Source organism: Cetorhinus maximus, chromosome 6, assembly GCF_964194155.1.
Source record: "Cetorhinus maximus chromosome 6, sCetMax3.hap1.1, whole genome shotgun sequence".
NCBI classification, from domain to species: Eukaryota; Metazoa; Chordata; class Chondrichthyes; order Lamniformes; family Cetorhinidae; genus Cetorhinus; species Cetorhinus maximus.
Genome location: NC_135884.1, coordinates 82,082,086 through 82,103,959, shown reverse-complemented (window position 1 = coordinate 82,103,959; position 21,874 = coordinate 82,082,086). Strand labels below are relative to the sequence as shown.

Here is a 21,874-nt window from a genome sequence, read left to right as displayed (position 1 = left end):
TACTGAAAGGATTAATTGCCAAGTGAACAGGGGATAGATAGCCCAAATAGCTTCTCACTAGCGGTGCAGAATCAAAGCCTTAGGGGATGGAGGATTGCCACAAGAATAAAGCATCATTCAACTGCCAGAGATAAGGGCACAGATCTACAAATGTGCTGCTGATAATGACACACCATCGTGTTTCAATGGAGAGGTAAGGTTCATGATTCATGAAGACAGTAGACTGTCTGCAGGAGTTCTCATGGCAATGACTGGGATTTAACACTGAAGTGGTAGCCCCACCCACCCACTGGAAAGTTGGGGGTAAGCCTGCCTCCGCTGGTCCTAGAAACTGCAATGCTATTTTGTGCGGCTCAGGCAACAGTTTCCTGAGTTGTGGTTTCCACCTCCCCCCAATCTGAGGCAGGATGCCCAGCCTCCAAGAGCTGCAGACCAATCAGAAAGCCAGCAGCTCTTCAATCCCGGCAGCATCACTGGGAGAAGTGGCCACTGCTGGGACTGCAGTCAGTCCCAAACCAAGCCAGTAATAGAGGTTGGAGAGGCATGGATTTAAGGTAGATTGGTAGAAGGATTAGAGGGGGCATGAGGAAAAACATTTTCATCCAGAGGGTGGTGGGCATCTGGAATTTATTGCCTAAGTTGGTGGTTGAGGCTGAAATTCTCAACTCATTTGAAAGGAATCTGGATCTGCATCTGAAGTGTTGTAACCTGCAAGGCTATGGACCAGGTGCTGGAAAATGGGATTAAAATGAGCAGCTTGTTTCTTCTTTCTCTTTTTGGCCAGCACAGACACAATGGGTTGAATAGCCTCTTTCTGTACCGTAACCTTTCTGTGGTTCTAAGCAGATAAGTGGGGCGGACTTACCAAGGCTAGTCAGGCAGACGAAGGGTGAGCGGCTGCTGATCGGAAGGCTGTGGGGTCAAAATGAAAATCTACCCCATTGAAACTCTTAAAATGCTTCAGCTGCTGAGACCGGCTAAGCCAGCATGAAACTTCTATACGTTCACTGGTTAACCCTGCTTAGCCAATGGGAAAGGCTATAGAAGAAACCTTTAGGAAGCTAATGGTTTTAAAAGTAGGGAAATTCTATTTCCTTTTTTTAAAAAAGGTAATGAAATATTTGCAAGGTCAACTGTGCTGGATTTCCAATAACCAACCACACACAAATGAGATCATTTTCCTTAGCTGTCCATGCAATTGATTGAAAGAAAGAACTTGCATTTATAAAGCAACTTTAACATCCTCAAGGCATTCTGAAACACTTCACCACCAATGAAGTACTCTGAAGTGTAGTCAAGGTTATAATGCAAGCAAATATAGCAGCCATTTTGCAGCAAGGAAGGCCCTACAGACAGCAATGAGAAAAATGAACAGATGATCAGTCCTAATGGTGTTGGCTGAGGGAAAACTATTAGCCGTGCCCCATTAGGAACGGAAGGATATGCTGATTGAATTAGATGAAGGGTGGGAGGAGACTTTACTGTAAATTCTAGTTATGTAATCTTAGGCAACCCCAAAATCAGTTTCACTTTTATTTGCCTTTGGTTTTGGTACATTGCAGCCTTGAAGGGGTTGGTGATTAGGTGTTCTAGCACTTCTTTGTTAGTTGCAGTTAGCCAAGGCGCTTTTGCTGTAGCCTTGAGAATAAATTTCAAGCTCAACCAGATGAAGAGTGCCAGCCTTTGTGTATCCTTCCTATCTGTAGAAGTTGGCTGAATTTTTGGTCTGACTTCACATAATGGGCAGAATCTTCTGGCTGGCGTGCGGGTGGCGGAGCCCGCACGCCAACGCTTAAAATGTCGCGCCCGTGTCCCGACGTCAGCGCGCGGCATCGCGAAATTTCGGTCGGCGGGCGCACTGTGCAGCGGGACGTGCGCCTACCATTAATTAAAGGCCTCGTTAAGGCCCTTAACTTGCCAATCGTCGACGATTTTGAGGGGCCCGTGCAAACTTCGGCTTGGCACATGGGCCCAACAGGCAGGCGGGTAGGTGATTTTTTTACAAACCTCATCCAGTGGTGGGATGAGGTTTGATAGCAGTTTTAAGAACGTTTAATAAAGTTTTTGTTTATTTCATTAACATGTCCCATTGACATTTTCACATGAGGGGGACATGTTAATGAATTTTTTATTGTTCTATTTTTTATATTTACCAGCCTTTCAGTGATCTCCCTGAGGCAGCACTTTGCCTCAGGGAGATGTGCGCTCTTTCGCGCACATGGGCGAATGAGCGCACTCTGACAGTTGGGGAATCCCCCCCCCCCACACAGGAAGCCCATAGCGCTTCCGGTCTGGCGGTCCGCTGAGTGGGCCTCAATTGGCCCGCCCACTTAAAATGGCGGCGGGGCCCGTTTCGGCAGCGGCGATCGGCTGCCCGCCTGCTGCTGAGCCGGTGGGGCCTGCCTGCCCATCAAGGGCAAAATTCTGCCCAATATCTTGAGTTGATGTCTTTGGTTTAATACCTGGCTCCTACATTTTGGCTAGATTGTTTCAGTTGCACTGACTATCTCTTTAGACTTGCAAAGTATGTTTTGTCAATATGTTGTTTTTTTAATTGCCACTACAGAAAAAAGACATTTCATGTGTTTAAACACCATCACCTGCTTGCTTGATCACAACACCCAGATAATGTTTCCACCATGTTGAGCTATGTGTTGAGAATGGAAAAGTCACAAATGAAGGAAAAATGGAAGTTATGATAAAACACTGGTTTTGACACATAGCTTTGAACGTTTAGATGAATCAAATGAAATTGTAATACTCTGTCATAGTTTTGTACAGCACAACACTATTAAGCACCATATTTGCGGCTTCACAGTTGCTTAGTTGGTAACTGAATTACACAATCATGGTTGTAAGCTTGATTCCATGTCTGTGCTGCATTAGCCGATCTTAGCTTGTGGTGACAATTGGATTCTACAATTGGCCCTAGTGCCCCAAGAGTAGGGAGAGAAATCTTAACTGGGATTTTCCAGAGTTCCTACTTTTGTTACCCAATGAACCCTGCTGGAAGATGAGCATGTGCAATGTCAGATGAGGATGGGATTAGGCTAGACTTTGAATTTTTAAAAATTATTCGTTCATGGAGGTGAGCATTGCTGGCAAGGTCAGCATTTATTGCCCACCCCCATTTGCCTTGACCAAGTGATGGTGAGCTAACTACAACTGAGTGGCTTGCTAGGCCATTTCAGAGGGCAGTTAAGATTCAGCCAAATTAGTGTGGGTCCAGAGTCACATGTAGGCCAGACTGGGCAAGGACAACAGATCTCCTCCCCTGAAGGAAGACATTAGTGAACCAGATGGGTTTTTTAAGACAATACAATAGTTTCATTATCATTATTAATGAGACTATCATTTTATTCCAGATTTAATTAACTGAATTTAAATTCCCCCCCCCCCCCCCCCCCGCTGCCCCGCTGCTGCATGGGATTTGAACTGATGTCTCCAGGGCATTAGTTTGGACCTCTGGATTACTAGTGCAGTAACATTATCACTATGCTACCATCCTACAATGCTTCTGTGGTTGAATAGTTTTCCACCATTCATTGTGTGGACTGACACTTGTATGATGGCAACTTGAGTGAAGTATCACAAGGTAGTTGGCACCTGAGGAACTGTAGCTCAGTAAGCCTCCCCACTTTAAAGACAGGAAAAGAGAGAGTACTGGAGAAAAGCACGTTTCTTATTATGTTAGAGATTTGCTGATATAATTGTGTACTTGCAAGCCGGCATGTATAATATCAAGGGTTTACTTTCCCATTCATTGTTGTGTGGTGACAGCTTTATTAAGATGACTTCACAACAATAGTGACTCATTTGGCTCTTTGAGCTGGCTCTGCCATTCTGAATGACTCTGACAATTTTGTCTAATTCCAATACTCTACCATTTCTCCATATGAGATAATACTCTTCCTTCCCAGGTAAGTATCTCCCTTTACATACCTCAAAATGTATCTGTGGCCTTCTGGGGCAGTGTGCTCCATATTCTCACAATACTTTGAAGAAGCTTTTCCTGAATTTGCTTTGATTTTGAAGATGATAATACCTTGATCTAGATTCTCTGACTTGAAGGGAGATTTTGTTTCATTTATACCCTGTTACTCACTTCAATCTTCCATCCATCTCAATTTAAGCCACTTCTATCTTGTAGAGAGGCTTGAGGAATAAGAAAATATTAGATTTGGACTAGGTATCCTAGAAGTCAGTTGGATGATGCATTTTTTAAACAAATAAAATGTTCATTTAACCATATCCCACTTTTGCCTTTGTACAGCTTATTTTGGTGGGGTGGTTGGGAGTATTCTTGAGCTTTCACCAATACCACTGCATTAGTTGCTGACGAGAGATGCAATGCATGTTGGATAAACGTTTCTAATTCACTTCTACCTGAAACTACATAGCTCATATACCTCAGTGTCAGCTTCTATAGCACAAGAGCCACCCTCGGAATGTTTTTCTATTAGATTAGAGATCAATTATTTGGCAGTAAGAAAAGATGGATTGCTGACAAAGGGGACAGTATTACTTGGACCAATGGAGTGTGCTTATTTGGTGAGATAAGTTTGTTAAGACAGTTGAGGTTGAATGGTGGTTGCTGCTGGGATTCTAATTTGTCACAATCTGATTAGTAGTACTGCAGGAGCCTCCCATCACTGTTGCCCAGCAGCCTATTACTGCACTTTTCACTGAGTTCACAGAAATAGCCAATAAACTCAAGCTGCCTCAGCTACAAGGTGATGCTTATAAATGTTTTACTCAACAAGATCTGACAGAGTTAAAAATTGATGATGTATATCGATGCTCTGGTTCTCTAGGTCGTGAAACCCGCTTGCCCCTCCGAATCAAGTGCGAAGGTCTGGGCCCTAAGGTGATCCTGAACGTGGACCAGGTTGAAATAGGAAATGTCTTTGTTAGCTCAAAACAAATTTATGAGGTAGGTTATAGAGTTTCTTTACTTTAATCTCCAAAATTGACTTAAAAGTTTTTCTGAAACTATTAGGCTTCTAAATGAAAACCTCAGTTATGGGAATTCATGGACAAAGCAATTATTGACTAGTGAATTAGAGCATATGTCCCATACCAAACTGTTCTTCATTTCTCTGTCCATCTACCTATTGTACCATGGCAGTTTCAATTTTTATTCTGTATGTACCCTGTGCTTCCAAGATTGAAAGGTCTGAAAAAGCTCATTGCCTCGTCCATCTGTTATCTGTCTACAGTAGTCTGAAATAGCTTGCACATTTAAGTGATGAATTGACTTAAAAATTTGCTTTTGTGTAGGTAATGTGAAGTTTTTTAAAAATTGAAATGGAACAGTGGTGGGTCAGAGGCTGGCCTTCTACCACTTCAAATCCAGTCCAGGCTCTTCTGCCTGATGGCCTTAATGGACATAGGTGAAATGAGTTTGGGCAGTCTTTAGTGGTTACAGTTTAAACTGCCCTTCAGTTGGAACTTGCTTTTGTTAATTCATGGGATATGAATATAAATGCATCATTTGATATCATTCTAGCATATCTGATCCAAATCTAATATTTGGCAAGGTCAGTGTTTATTGCTGTTCCCCAATTGTTCTAGAGAAGGTGCTGGTGAGCCACCTTCTTGACCACTGAGGGCTTGCTTGTTCAGTTCATAGGGCAGTTGACCACATTGCTGCGGCCTGTAGTCACAAATCAGCCAAACCAGGTGAGGCAGATTTCCTTCCCTAACAGATATTAGTGAAGCAAATGCATGTTCATGATGAGTAACACTAACTTTAGTTTCTGCAGATTTATTTAATTAACTGAATTTAAATAGCCCAGATGTCATAGTGGGATTTGAACTCTCATTTCTGAATCACTAGTCTAGGCCTCTGGCCTACAAGGCCGGCAACATATGCTACTGTTCCTGCTAAAATTTGAATCTCACTCAGGGAGGTCTGGGGGGATTGAGCAATTCAAAATGCATTGTACTGGTTCTGTGCTAAGTGCTCTCCTAAGATTGGGGTTGAATCATATTACTGAGACACAGTAGAGCAAGTTTCATTTTGCATCAAACCATTATATACCTAGCCTGGGATCCTACTAACATGCTTCATGATGTTTGGAGTAAAAAGAAAATAAAGCAAATGCTTTAGGAATCTGAAGTAAAAACTGAACATGCTAGAAATATACAGCATCAAACAGGAGAAGTTGATCTGCCTTTTTATAAATGCTGTTTGAATCTGCTGTATATTTCCAGCATTTTCCGTTTAACTCATGTTGTTGCTGCCTGAGATCAGCCTCCTTTAGGAAATGTGCAATTTTTTGTGATTTTGAATATTTTAATTTGAATCAAGCTGACAGTAACATCCTATTTGTCTTGTTGGCTGTACATCACAGAACTACAAGTACAGAAGGTGGCTATTTGCCCACAATCTCTGTGCTATTTTGAAAGAATTCCCATTGCCCTGCTTATACTTCCCACAGCCATGAATCTTCCTCTGCTTCAACTATTTATAAGACTTCCCCTTAAATGCTGCAATTGTCTCTCCCTTTACCATATTGTGGACCAATAGCCCTCTGTGTAAAGTAGTTCAGCCACTCTACGTACAGGTCTCCTCTCAGGCTATACTTCTGGCTCATTCCTGTCTGCCATAGGGGACATAAGGAACTTTAGCTAGTCTACTTGAACAGCCCATAATTCTGTTGGCCCTTTTTAAGGCCCTTGCAGTTTCTGGGTTTTATTTGAACTCCAGGTCTCTTGGCATCCATACCCTTCAGTGTTTTTCCATTCCTATTTTATCTTCCCAAAATATATTACCTCATCCATTAAATTACACTGACATCTATCTGCCCTTTCTACTAACCTGTCAATCCTTGAAGTAATTTACAATTTTCCTCACTGTTTGCCAAAATGCTTACCTTTGTATTGTAAGCATTTCTTTTTATTTGACTCCCAAAATTATCAGCAACTGACTTTATTCAGTTGTTTTCAAATAACAAACTTTAAACTTGTTTAAAAAAAACCTTATTATGTGTCTGAATCTGCAATTATACTTGATTGAATAGCAGTGATCGAACTGAATAGCACCGTAACCTTTTGTTGTGTTAAGATTTTATCTGTGATCTGACAATGCTAAAATATACATAAATTAATTAGAAGCTAAGTTGATTCAGCATGTTTCTTTCAAGCAGTTTATCTTTATTCATGCTTTTCACATTGCCAGATATTAGAACAATAAAAGCTTGATCTCCAACTGGTATTTGAAGTGTCTGATTATTAACATACATAACATGGAAGACTTTGTCAGTGGAAATCTGTGACATTAATTCATGCTGAGAACAATTTAGATGTCAAAGGTAGTCATCTGGTGGCTGTATTCTGGGCACAACCAATGTGATCAAGGTCATACATATCATTGGCTGCATTTTCATTGTCGCTTCTGGAATGCGATACAATTTTCAATGGGAGGGCGGGAGATGTGGGGGGGTGGGGTGGAATTGTCCCAGATTTGCACTAAGTGCAGTAGCGGGCGGGAAAAAGGACGTTTTACCCGCAGGCTGTAATGGCAGGTTTTCGCACCATATTGTCCCAATCTCGCCTCATTAATCATGTATTCCTGGGAAACACGCCAGATTGCTGGTGGGCAGCCTCCGATTCGCCCACCACACCATCACTTCACTGCTTCCCCATGCTGCGCACCATATTTAAAGTGCAGCCATGTGTGCACCTCTCAGAGCTTCCAGCCCAGGACTGCTGCACAGAAGACAGTGCCCAGAAAGGCAAGAAGGCTACAGCCCCCCATTCAGTGATGCATCCCTGGAACGTCTTTTGGACCTTATGGAGGCTGGTCGTGATGTCCTCTACCCAACTCTAGCCACAGGAGGGGCAGCAACATCACCAATCCAGCTTGGGAAGCGGTGACAGCGGTGGTCAGTGCCAATGTTCCCCACAAGAGGTCAGCCATCCAGTGCAGGAAGAGGATGAATGATCTTATCCCTGCTGCCAGGGTAAGTCAACCATCTCATCGCTCTAAACTCACACACTCACAAGCCCATCACACATCCACAGGGTTCTCACACCTCAAGGGACAAAACCGCTAACTCTCACTCACACCCTCACTTCACTATTTGGCTCACATCCTCTCAAGCTTGTACCCTCATCCCATCCATGGCTCCGCTCACCACACAAACATTCCATGCAGTGCCATGTGTCCTGCTCGCACACTCTCCATCTGTTTTCATACAGGAGAAGCTGGCTCACAATGGCAGAGAGAGGTCCCAGACTGGGGGTGGAGTGGCCCATATTAGGCCCCTCACTCACTTTGAGGAGCGTGCCATCGCGCTGACTGGTGAGGACGTGGACCATGCCTGAGGCGATGGTGAGGTTGGTGGCGAACGAGGATCCTGCACCACAATATCTGTCTCTCAACACAACTTTGAGTGCTCTCTCTCCTGTTTTGACTCTGCTGCCATTCACTAATTCACTTTGATTCACAGGGAGCTCTGCTAAGTGACTGACGCCCTCAGCCAGCCAGTCCCTCAGCTCCATCCACGTCCTCACTTCCAGCCAAGAGAGCAACACGTCCATTGAAGAGTGGGAAATAAGCAGCCTGGAAGAACCGTCACAGTGCTTACCCACACCCTCCACCAGCACAAAGACACAAACCTCGGTGGGGCCTAGATCCAGAGCAGGTTCACAATCTGGTCTTTGCTGCACAGACACGTGTCTGCAGCAGGAGGAGGCACATTCAGCCAAGCTCCCCGGCACTTGGAGGACTGCTGGGGAAGAGGCATCTGTAAGATCCAAGTCAGATGACGAGCGTCTGGATGAGCCTTCCAACTCATTGTGGAGTCAGCAGAAGGCATGGGAACATCACGCAGAGCTGTTGGAAGCCCTCAAAAGAGTGGCACTCGAGTCAGGAGTGCATCCACCTACTCTTTGATAAAGTGGTACCCACATGTACGCTTTTTGCAGGTCTCCATTGGAAGGATAGCAGACGCCATGGAGACCCTGGTCCAGCAGAATGCGGAGATGCATGCAGACCTGCTACCTGAGGTAGCCATGGGTGAGTTTCTGCAGTGGCAACATGAGAGGGAAATGGGGCACCTCAACATCCCTCCAGGCACTCCTTCTCCTCGAAACTGAGTCAGACTGGGGCCTTCTGGCACCCGAGGGGGGAGGAGCGGCAGCTGGACACTCCTGGTCATCCACTCTGGAATCTGAGGCTGTCCTCTCCCTCCGAGTCCCCTTTGCCTGTGACCCCTTCAACCTGTAGAAGGAGCAGCTGGCCCACAGGAGACAGCCAAAGTAAGTTGGGCCCCTCGAGTCTTTGGCTCTCCAGAGGACCCACACCGAAGTCATCAGAGGCAACAGGCCAACCATTGTACAGACTGTCTCCATCCGTACTGTGGATGTCAGGGCAGCACCAAGAAGAAGTGGTAGGCCTAGGACAGTTAAGAATTTCTGATAACAAGTGGTTGCACGGGTGTCATGAAGCTATTCACGTATATAATATTATTGGAAAATATTTTTCTTTTAAAATAGAGGTTTAGTCTGTGGGCATCTTAATTGGATTAAAGCCAGCTAGTCTGGGTGCTTTGATGTGTACTGGTTTTGAGATGTAAACAGAGAGGTAGAGTGCTTTTTCATTTTTTGAATAAAGCGTTCAGGAAGTGGGCTGAAAACTACCACCTAGCGAGCAGATACCAAGCAATATGTTTATATTACTAATAAAATTGGTACTATGAGAGGGGATTTATTGTTAAAAGGTGGAGTTGAAAGAGGCTGGTGATACAATGAGAATTTACATTCAATGGGCTGTGCTCGGTGTAAATTCAGCAGTTTTGTGTGTGTAGAGCAGAGGCAATATGAGATCAAAAGCAGGTGTAAGCCTCCAACTGTCTCCACAGGAACCGAAGTGAAAAGAACCTCATTTTGAATTCGTAAGGTGAAAATACTTTGCCTGGTGTCTGGAGACAAATGCTTCTGCCTTGTGTATAGTCAGTCTAACCTCAGGGGAAACTGTTGGAAGCAATACTGAGGGACAGAATTAACCTACACTTAGAGAGGCAGGGATTAATCAAGGACAGTCAGCATGTTTTTGTTAAGGGGGGTCATGTCTGACCAATTTGATTGAATTTTTCGAAGAGGTGACCAGGTGTGTAGATGACGGCAATGCATTTGACGTAGTCTACTTGGACTTCAGCAAGGCTTTTGATAAGGTCCCGCATGGGAGACTGATAGCGAAGCTAAGATCCCATGGGATCCAAGGCAATTTGGCAAATTGGATCCAGAATTAGCTGAGTGGCAGGAAGCAGAGGCTGATGGTCGAGGGGCGTTTTTGTGACTGGATGCCTGTGTCCAATGGGGTTCCACAGGGATCGGTGTTGGGTCCCTTGCTGTTTGTGGTATATATAAACGATTTAGACTTGAATGTAGGAGGGTTGATCAGTAAGTTCACGGATGACACAAAAATTGGTGGGGTGGTCAATAGTGAGGAGGATAGCCTTAGATTACAGGAGGATATAGACGGGCTGGCCAGATGGGCTGATCAGTGGCAAATGGAATTTAATCCGGATAAGTGTGAGGTGATGCACTCGGGCAGGACAAACAAGGCACGGGAATACTCGATGAACGGTAGGACCCTAGGAAGTTCTGAGGATCGGGGGAGTTCTGGAATCCCCATTATAGGAATGATGCGATTGCACTAGAGAGAGTGCAGAGGAGATTTATCAGGATGTTGCCTGGGGTGGAGAGTTTTAGTTATGAGGAGAGATTGGATAGACTGAGGTTATTTTCCCTGGAGCAGAGGAGATTGAAGGGGGACGTGATTGAGGTGTATAAAATTATGAGGGGCATAGATAGGGTAGACAGGAAGGAACTTTTCCCCTTGGTGGAGGGATCAATAACCAGGGGGCATATATTTAAGGTAAGGGGCAGGAGGTTTAGAGGAAATTTTTCACCCAGAGGGTGGTGGGAATCTGGAACTCACTGCTTGAAAGGGTGGCAGAGGCAGATACCCTCATAACATTTAAGAAGTATTTGGATGTGCATGTGCGATGCCATGGCATACAAGGCTATGGGCCTAGTGCTGGAAAATGGGATTAGAATAGTTAGGTTCTTGTTTGACCGGCACTGACTCGTTGGTCCGCAGGGCCTTTTTCTGTGCTGTAGACCTCTATGACTCTATGACTATGACTCTGTGGTTAAGTCTATGGGTTACTGTTGCCTTAATGGAGATTAGTTTGGGAATTTAAAAGTATGATAGTAGTAATTTGTAAATGTGTATATATTTAACTCATATAAATTAATAAAATGTTTTATTTAGCTTAATATAAAACCTTTCGCGAACTAGTGGTATGATTCCTGAATTTAGAGTTGCATGTCAAACATAACACTTAAAATTATAGGTTATGACAATTGGTTAAAGTTTCCCTCTGGGATTTTAAAAAAATAACTCAGCTTTCCCAGCTACTCGGCCATAACAACGGGTGAACGCATTTTGTCACTTTATAATCGAAAAATATATTCACTTTCACTGAAAAATATGCCATGGTGTCTTTCAGCTTCATTTTCAGGCTTCACAAGTCCTCCCCCTGCATCCCCCACCACTAACAGTTCAGCTGCATGAAGCTGGCCCACAAGTGACTCTGGAGAAAAAATGGTGTGTATGGCAGGGCCTTTCTGAGCCTTGTGCAAGCATTCTCCCATGCACGCAGATCCTTCCTCCTTCACACTCATCTCAATGTCCCGAGCATTTTCAATTCTGCCTGCTGGGAGGTCTCTTTCAGTTGTTCATCTGAGCTGACCTGCATCTCCATCCACCCATTGATTGCATTCCCATGCAGCACCTGTTCTGCCCAATACGAGGCTCCTTCCACTTTCTATTTTGCAAGATGGTTGAAGTGAAGCAGGCTTCAGCTCCCCCATCCCTGTTGATCCCCTGGCATCACCTTCCACCTCGCCACCATCACCTACCAGCCAGAACCCTTTTCTTTCCAGGATATCCGGGTGAACGTTCCCTACCTTCCTGAAAATCTCACCCCCACCCACATTGACCTCCCCGACCTTCTCCTTCCCACCCCCAGGGTCTTTGTCTGCCTCCGAGTCTCCGCCAACCACCCTTGCTGTTCCTTTTGCTGTTACCTTCGCACCCTAACCCTCCCACCCTACCGGCTCACTCTTCCCTCTCTAGTTCTCACCATTCCATCCTACCATACCCACCCTCAGTTCGCTGCCCAGGAGGCAGTCATTGACTCCACGGACCCCCCTCCCTTGCATGTTCCCGACGTGCAGCGGCAGGAGAGGTGGCCCGTCATTGACGGGCGGAGTGGATGATCGCAAACTAGTTTCATGATGGCGTGAAAACCTATTCAAGGCCTTCCCGCCGTATTGTCCACTCATACCCGCCATGACACCCGACGCCAACAGGGAAGGAAAATTCTGCCCAGGGTGTCTGGAACCCACTATGTTGCTGATTGAGTGCCCATTAAGCTAGTGGTGAAAACTTATAACACCGCTCACTGGGCCAGTTTGGGATTTTCAATCGGCAGGCACGGGGTCATGCAGAGTCTGGGATATGTCAGGGTGAACCTGGTGTGCCCACAGCAGGGGATCATCAGGGCTAATGGAGGTACTAGCCAATTTCATATCAGGATGGACAATCATGCTCACCTGCTCAACCAGTGGCACAAAGTTACCATCATTGGTGCTGAGAGGCGTGCATTTCTCACAGGTGAGCGTTTGTAGTCCTGAGAGGGGTGTTAGGCTGCTGGCTTCACCTGGATAGCAGAGGTTGGCAGAGGAAGTCCTGCTGCATAAACCACTGAGCTCAGTGACTGGCGATAGGAACAGGTTACAGTACTGTGACATCGAGCAGAGCCGCAAGGAGGAGCCTCAGCAGAGATGTTCTCCTGGTCAGGAGGAGGCTCGAGGAGCACACTGAGAGCCTGCATTGCCCAAGAGGCAGATACCTGCAGATGACAGCAACAGTGCTAAAGGAGACTGTACCTTTCCGGGCAGATAGCGTCAGAGATTTCTGCTACGGTGCACAGTCACCTAATGCCTCATGGCCCTCCGGAAGTCCCCTAACAGCAGCCATTAAGGCTGCCATTGACTTGAATTTTTATGCACCCTGGTCATTCCAGGCAGATCTGGGTGGCATTTCACAGTTGGCAGCTCATCACCCTATCAGGTAGGTCACGGATGTCCTGTTCTCTATTGATTTTGACACAGATGAGCCAGCACAGGCACAGAGGGCATTTGACATTGCTGCCAACAGTAGATTCCAAGGGGTCATCGAATATACCCACATAACCCCACAAGGCACCCATGAACCAGCCAGCCAGATTCCACAACAGAAAAGACTCCGTTCATGTAGCTGGCCTCTGTCCACAAGAAACACATTTTTCAGGTATGCGCTCAGTTCCTGGGAAGCTGTCATGATTCCTTCACCTTGTGAGAGTCCCAGGTGCCATACCTCTTCAGGCCAACATCCAGCCTCCATGAATGGTTGCTGGGGGATAAGGATTATCCCCTGAAGAGATGGTTCTTGACACCTATCTGTTAGCCAGAAACAGAAGCGGCGAGGTACTACAACCAGAGCCATCTACTTACATGAGTCTGCATTGAACACACCTTTGGCATGTTGAAGATACGCTTCTGTGGCCTTGACCAATCGGGTGGTAAGAGCGAGAGAGGGTGTCCCATATTGTGGTCACCTGCAGCGCAGTGTATAACATGTCCATTCAGAGGCCTGAAGCTGGATGAAGAGGACGGAATGATTCACCACTCTTCCTTGGAGGATGATGGGGAGGAGGAAGAAGTGGATGAAGGGGAGCCTGGTGCTCATGCATTGGAGGGGGACTGCCAACACTGTCCCAGGCCTCACGGTTATCAGCAGGCTGGCATGGCCACAAAGGCCACACTGATTTGTCTGTGCTTCCCCCGAGTGTCTCCCAGGTCTATATCAGGTGACTCTCATTCTGAATTGAAACCACCAAGACAAGTTTCCAGCCAGCACACACATCTGGGTAATCACATCGCCACCCACAGATGCGAAGCATCGGGAATCTCTGTCACCCAGAAATCAAAGCCTGTCAAGGTTGTGACTTTCGGGGAGGAGGGGTGGATGTTCCTTGTTCCATGGCACTCAGTGTCTTATTGAGGAACCCACCATCAAGAAGGGTAGGGCCCATTAAGAGTCATTCCCTCTGCCCTTGCTACGAGTCCCCCTTCTCCATGACCCCCACCCTGCAGCCCCTCTCCCACCATTGCTCACCTTTGGCCTCGGTCACCTGGCCTTGGCTTTGGGTGCATGCGTTACAGGCAGTAGCCACCTCCTCCCTGGTAGCGCTGTCGAGCAATGAAGAGCTGCCAGCCTCTGATTGGCTGGCAGTTCTTGGTGGGTGGTCCTTGGTCCTGGGGATGACCCGCCACTGCCCAGTAAAATGGAGGGCCTTCCTGAAAAGGGGCGATATGGGGCTTTTACCAGCTCTCCAGCCAATGGGCTAGATCCCTGTTGCCTACATTAAATTCCACCCCATGTTACAATGTCTAGGTCTGAGCAAGGGAGACAGAGCCAGAAACATTAATTTAATTTTGGACACATAAGTTTTATATGAGTAGGTGAGGTAATTTAAAGGGAGAAAAGTTGGAGTTGTGTGGCTAAGTTTTAGAAATTGGAGTAATGACCCATTGATTGCAGGAGAGAATAGGATTTTGATTTGTAAGAGTAAAAGATATAGAAAGAACATTTGGAATTGGAGGACTATCATTTTACTAAACTCTTGGCTAAGATTTTGTCTTTGTGAATGCTCAAGGCAATGGAATAAGATTTTTATATTTACTAGAAAAGTTGAGATCCCAGTCAGCCCACAGGGACTGATGTAGTATTGTGAAGGGATTCAAATAAATATTTTAGGGAGGACAGAGTTTCTGATATGCATTATTAAACATGGGGTATGAGAAAAAGAACTTGAGACAGTAAGTTATGAGGTTATATGGAAGGTAATTTGTGACTTTTGAATGATAGATCCTCCACAATTTACAAGAAACCTTGTACTGGATGTTCTGATGTGTAGCCCATTTTTGAAATATTTCTCTCCTTTTTCCAACACGTACATTTCAGAAATTTGCCATTTATATTGTTTTTTTAATATATGCAGCTTAAATTATGTAAAGGGGTGTCTCTCATACTCCACACCAAATAATACTGCTGTTCAACCAAGCCAAGTCAAAACAGTACGACACTGATGCAAGAGTAACTTAACTTCCACTTACCACAGCCATTAAAGATGAAGTTTTACACAAGAATGTATTAATGAACACTGCTTCATTAAACAAAATCTATGATCAGCAATTGCATAACAGAATTAAATATTGAATACAGGAGAATCATAGAAGTTTGCTAGGTGGAAGGAAGCCATTTGGTCCATTTTGCCTGTGCTAACTCCTTTAAAAAAGTAGTTGTGCTGAATTCCGCACTCTCTCTTTTTGTCTGCAATCCTATTCGTCATCCTCAGGTACCCATCCAACTTTTAAAATTATTTATGAAATCAGCTTTCCAGGCAGAGTGTTCCAGATCCTGACAAACCTCTGAGTGAAAAAAATCTTCATCTCCTCACTAGATGTTTTGCCATTTATTTTTAATCTATGACCTCTGGCCATTTGTTAATTGTTTATTAGTTGAGTATTTAATTGTATTCAGTTGGCAGACGTTAACTGGGGATACACTTGTTTTCATACATATAGGAATAGAACTAATATTGTGTTGGTTGACTTTTTTTGGAGGTGCATTTTTAATTATATGTCTCTGTAAATAAAACCTTCTAAGTAAGATTAGGCTCCATTTCTATCCTTCACTGCCTGGCTATTAGAGACCCACTTACCAAAAGGAATAGTTTTCTCGACAATCAATCAAAACCCCTCCACATCTTCTCCATTAAGGGACCTATTAACCTTCTCTATTCCAAGGTTAACATTTGTAACTTATCCAACCTTTCCTCATAACTGAATCCCTCATCCCTGGTAACATCTTGGGAAACCATCTCTTTAGCCTTTCTAAAGCATTCACATCTTTCCTGATCTATGTTTCCCAGAATTGTCCACTATGCTCCAACTGAAGCTGAACACCTGATTCATAAAGTTCCAGCAATATCTCTTTGTTTTCATATTCTACACCTCAATTTTAACCCCACTGTATCAGCTTTCCTTGCCATCTCTAAGGAGACCCAGGTGTGGACACCCAGGTGTCTGCTAATGTACACTTTTCAAAATTGTGCCACTGATGGCATTCTGTCTTTCTATATTAGTCCTCCTAAGTATCACCTTATACATTTCTGCATTGAACTCCATTTGTCATGTTTTTACCTGTTTTGTGTCTTAAATCACCCTGAAACCAATAACTATTCGCATAGAAACCAGGAATATTAAGAACCCACCCCTGACCTGCTTTGAGCCAAGTCTTTAATTGCAAATGCAATCATGTCATAAACGGTAAATTACTATCTAGTAATCAACAGTCATCCTGGGTAGAAAATCATTGAATTGCACCCCAATAACACAGCATAGTGGTAACCATATTATTATACTATAAATTATACTTCATAAGACCATAAGACATAGGAGCAGAAATTAGGCCATTCGGCCCATTGAGCCTGCTCTGCCATTAAATCATGGCTGATAAGTTTCTCAACCCCATTCTCCCACCTACTCCCCATAACCTTTGATCCCCTTACCAATCAAGAACTTATCTATCTCGGTCTTAAATACACTCAATGACCTGGTCTTCACAGCCTTCTGTGGCAATGAATTCCATAGATTCACCACTCTCTGGCTAAAGAAGTTTCTCCTATCTCTGTTCTAAAAGGTCTTCCCTTTACTCTGAGGCTGTGCCCTCGGGTCCTAGTCTCTCCTACTAATGGAAACATCTTCCTCACATCCACTCTATCCAGGCCTTTCAGTATTCTGTAAGTTTCAATCAGATCCCCCCTCATCCTTCTAAACTCCATCGAGTATAGACTCAGAGTCCTCAAACGTTCCTCATATGTTAAGCCTTTCATTCCTGGGATCGTTCTCATGAACCTCCTCTGGACCCACTCCAGGGCCAGCACATCCTTCCTGAGATATGGGGCCCAAAATTGCTCACAATATTCTAAATGTGGTCTGACCAGAGTCTTATAAAGCCTCAGCAGCACATCCCTGCTTTTATATTCTAGTCCTCTCGAAATAAATGCCAACATTGCATTTGCCTTCCTAACTACCGACTCAACCTGCAAGTTAACCTTAAGAGAATCCTGGACTAGGACTCCCAAGTCCCTTTGCACTCCAGATTTCTGAATTCTCTCCCCATTTAGAAAATAGTCTATGCCTCTATTCTTCTTACCAAAGTGCATGACCTCACACTTCCCCACGTTGTATTCCATCTGCCACTTCTTTGCCCATTCTCCTAACCTGTCCAAATCCTTCTGCAGCCTCCCCACCTCCTCAATACTACCTGTCCCTCCACCTATCTTTGTATCATCTGCAATCAGTTCCTTCATCTAGATCATTAATGTATAAAGTGAAAAGTTGTGGTCCCAACACTGACCCCTGTGGAACTCCATTAGTCACCAGCCGCCATCCTGAGAAGGACCCCCTTATCCCCACTCTCTGCCTCCTGCCAGACAGCCAATCTTCTATCCATGCTAGTACCTTGCCTCTAATATCATGGCCTTTTATCTTACTGAGCAGCCTCCTGTGCAGCACCTTATCAAAGGCCTTCTGGAAGACCAAGTAGATGACATCCATTGGCTCTCCTTTGTCTAACCTACCCGTTACCTCCTCAAAGAATTCTAACACATTTGTCAGGCATGACCTCCCCTTGATGAAACCATGCTGACTTTGCCCTATTTTATCATGCACTTACAAGTATTCTGAAATCTCATCCTTAATAACGGACTCTAAAATCTTACCAACGACCGAGGTCAGGCTAATCAGCCTGTAATTTCCCGTCTTTTACCTCACTCCCTTCTTAAACAGGGGGGTTACATTAGCGATTTTCCAGTCCTCTGGGACCCTCCCTGACTCCAGTGATTCCTGAAAGATCACCACTAACGCCTCCACTATCTCTTCAGCTATCTCCTTCAGAACTCTGAGGTGTAATCCATCCGGTCCAGATGATTTATCCACCTTCAGACCTTTCAGTTTTCCTAGCTCCTTCTCCTTGGTAATGGCCACCATACTCACCTCTGCCCCCCGACACTCTTGAACTTTGGGGATGTTACTCGTGTCTTCCACCGTGAAGACTGACGCAAAGTACCTATTCAGTTCCTCCACCATTTCTTTGTTCCCCACTACTACTTCTCCAGTGTCATTTTCCAGCGACCAATGTCCACGTTTGCCTCTCTCTTACCCTTTATATATCTAAAAAAACTCTTGCAATCTTCTTTTATATTACTGGCTAGTTTACCCTCATATTTAATCTTCTCCCTCCTTATTTCTTTTTTAGTTGTCCTCTGTTGGTCTTTGTAGGCTTCCCAATCCCCTGGTTTCCAACTGCTCTTTGCCGCATTGTATGCTTTCTCTTTAGCTTTTATGCTGTCCCTGACTTCCCTTGTCAGCCATGGTTGCCTCATCCTCCCTTTAGTATGCTTCTTCTTCCTAGGGATGAATTTTTGCTGTGTCTCCCGAATTACTCCCAGAAACTCCTGCCATTGCTGTTCCACTGTCTTTCCTGCTAGGCTCATCTCCCAGTCAATTCTGGCCAGCTCCTCCCTCATGCCTCTGTAGTTGCCTTTATTCAACTTTAATATCCGATTCCAGCTTTTTCCTCTCAAATTGCAGGGTAAATTCTAACATATTATGGTCACTTCCTCCTAAGGGTTCCTTCACCTTAAGCTCCCTTATCAAATCTGCCTCATTACACATCACTAAATCTAGAATTGCCTGTTCTCTAGTGGGCTCCATCGCAAGCTGCTCCAAAAAGCCATCTCGTAGACATTCCACAAATTCCTTTTCTTGGGATCCACTACCAACCTGATTTTCCCAGTCTACCTGCATATTGAAATCCCCCATGATCACTGTAACCTTGCCTTTCTTACACGCCTTTTCTATCTCCTGGTGTATCTTGTGCCCCACATCCTGACTACTGTTCGGAGGCCTGTACATAACTCCCATTATGGTTTTTTTACCTTTGCGGTTCCTCAACTCTACCCACACAGATTCTACATCATCTGACCCTACATCGTTTCTTGCTATCGATTTAATTTCATTTCTTACTAACAAAGCAACCCCACCCCCTCTGCCAACCTGCCTATCTTTTCGATAGGATGTATATCCTTGGATATTTAGCTCCCAGTCCTGATCCCCTTGCAGCCATGTCTCCGTGATGCCCACCACATCATACCTGCCAATTTCAATCTGCGCCACAAGCTCGTTTACCTTATTTTGTATACTGTGTGCATTCAGATACAACACCTTCAGTCCTGTATTTCCCGCCCCCTTTCTCATTGTTGTCCCTTTATCTGATGTGCTTGAAGTTAGATTCCTAGCCCTTTCCAAACATTCTGTTCTATTTTGTGTTCTGGAGACTTTAATAGCCTCTCCTGGGCTCTCCTTTCTTTTCAGTTTTTTCATAATTTTCCATGAAGTTGAATCCACCCTCCCACACGCTAACCTGCTACTTTGTTTCCCATCAGTCATACTTCTTGGAGTTTTACCCTCCCCCCCCCCCCCCCCCAACTTTCTAGTTTAAAGTCCTGTTGACAACCCTATTTACCCTTTTCTCTAGAACATTGGTCCCAGATTGGTTCAGGTGGAAACCGTCCCAACGGTACAGATCCCTCCTGTTATAATACTGATGCCAGTGCCCCACGAAATGGAACCCCTCTTTGCTGCACCACTCCTTTAGCCACATGTTTACTTCCCTTATTCTCGCGTCCCTATGCCAATTTGCACGTGGCTCGGGTAGTAATCTGGAGATTATAACCCTTGAGGATCTGTTCTTTAATTTAGTTCCTAGTTCCTGATAATCCCCAAACAGGTCCTCTTTCCTAGTCTTACCTATGTTATTTGTCCCGACGTGGACCACAACAACTGGATCCTCCCCCTCCCTCTCCAATATCCTTTCAAGCCGGTCAGAGATATCCCTCACCCTGGCACCAGGCAGGCAACATACCATGCGGGACTCTTGATCCTGCTTACAAAGGATGCTGACAATTCCGCTAATCATAGAATCCCCTACAACTACCACTTGTCTTTTTGTTCCCCCCTCTTGAATGGCCTCCTGTGCCACGGTGCTGTGGTCAGCTGGCTCATCCTCCCTACAGTCCTGTTCCTCATCCACACAGGGAGCAAGTACCTCGTACCTGTTGGACAAGGTCAAGAGCTGAGGCTCCTCTGTTCTTGAACACAGGATCCCTCTACCTGCCTCACTTGCAGTCACACCCTGCTGACCCTGACCACTGACCGAACTTGAGGTACTTAATCTACCGGGTGTGACCGCCTCCTGAAACAAAGCGTCCAGGTAACTCTCCCCATCCCGGATGTGCCGCAGCATCCGGAGCTCAGACTCTAGCTCATCAATTCTGAGCCGGAGTTCCTTCAGCAACCAACACTTGCTGCAGATGTGGTCACTGCGGCTCGTAATGGGATCTGCCAGCTCCCACATCATACAGCTACAGCACATCACCTGCCCAGCCATCTCTACTTAGTTAATTAATTTATTAATTAGCTTTGCAGTTTTTTTTCTCAAATTTGGTGCAGATTTCCTACCAACCAATCAGGTCACAGCTTTCCTGTGATGTCACTTTTTCAGTTTTGGCCATTGTGAAATTGCAGCATAACTTAATATGAGTAAGTTTTCAATCCTTGTTCAATGTATCAATGTGAAGTTTCTGTATTAAGTTGTCCCTGTTTTTTAAAGTATATTAGCTACTGATGAGCAGCTTTACTTTATCCATATTTCAGTGGTTACCTGCTCTGGTTAAATGGATTAATGGGAGTTAAATTGTATAACCCCTGAAATTGGGTGCAGGGGTTGCAGAAGGCCTTTAACCTTTACCCTTTTATTGTACTGCAAGCAGCCCGTCAATTTGAATACCTACCCATTTTCCCTACACTCTGTTTCCTATTTCTTAACTAATTTCCTATCAAAACTTGTTAATTTGTCTCCAATTCTCGGTGTTTCCTTTTTTATTAATGCTCGCTTCTGTGGAATCTTGTCAATTGCCTTGTGGAAGTCCATAAAAATAACAACCAAAGACACTTTCTTTTCTATCATGTTTTTCACATCCTCAAAACATACAACTAGGTTCATCAGGCATGATTTACCCTTGTTCACTGTTTCTGATCAGCTCCTTTATGTTCAAGTACACAGACTCTCTGCCGCTTATAATAGATTCTAGTATCTTTCCCATAATCGATGTTAGATTAACAGGCCTATAATTTCCTGGTTTATCTCTCTCCCCTTCTTAAATAATGGAGTAATGTAGGCTGTTTTCCAATCCAAGGAAATAACTCTTGAATCAGGTGCCTTTTGGGAGATAATTACTTATGTATCAACAATTTCCTCACTGACTTCTTTTGAAATCCTGGGGTAGAAACCATTGGGTCCTGGAGATCTGCCTATCTTTCATAACATTAGTTCATAATTTTTTTTTCACTTTCAATGAATATAGATAGTTCCTCCCCTTGATTTATTCATAGTTTTCCTTGTAATAGGAGACTGCAGCAAGTAACTGGAAGAAGATAAGCATGCCTGCTAATTTTAATCACCATGGAAGAGACAGTCCTGGTGATCATGGGAGGACTTGGCCTCTGGCGATGCTGGAAGAATTGATATCAGTGTCTCATTAGTGCTATGGATAAAGGGGAACCGATGGATGTTCTGTACTTAGATTTCCAGAAGGCATATGATAAGGTGCCATACTGCAGA

General features: G+C 44.6%; 1 protein-coding gene across 1 annotated transcript in view; it reads left to right on the top strand.

The window, feature by feature from the left end:
- LOC144682291 (hydrocephalus-inducing protein-like) overlaps positions 1 to 21,874 on the top strand; it is a 524,265-nt gene that overhangs the window by 318,711 nt on the left and 183,680 nt on the right. The window contains exon 12 of the mRNA XM_078544767.1: positions 4,815 to 4,933. Within this exon, the coding sequence (XP_078400893.1) occupies positions 4,815 to 4,933 (119 nt within the window). The remainder of the gene's footprint in view (positions 1 to 4,814; positions 4,934 to 21,874) is intronic.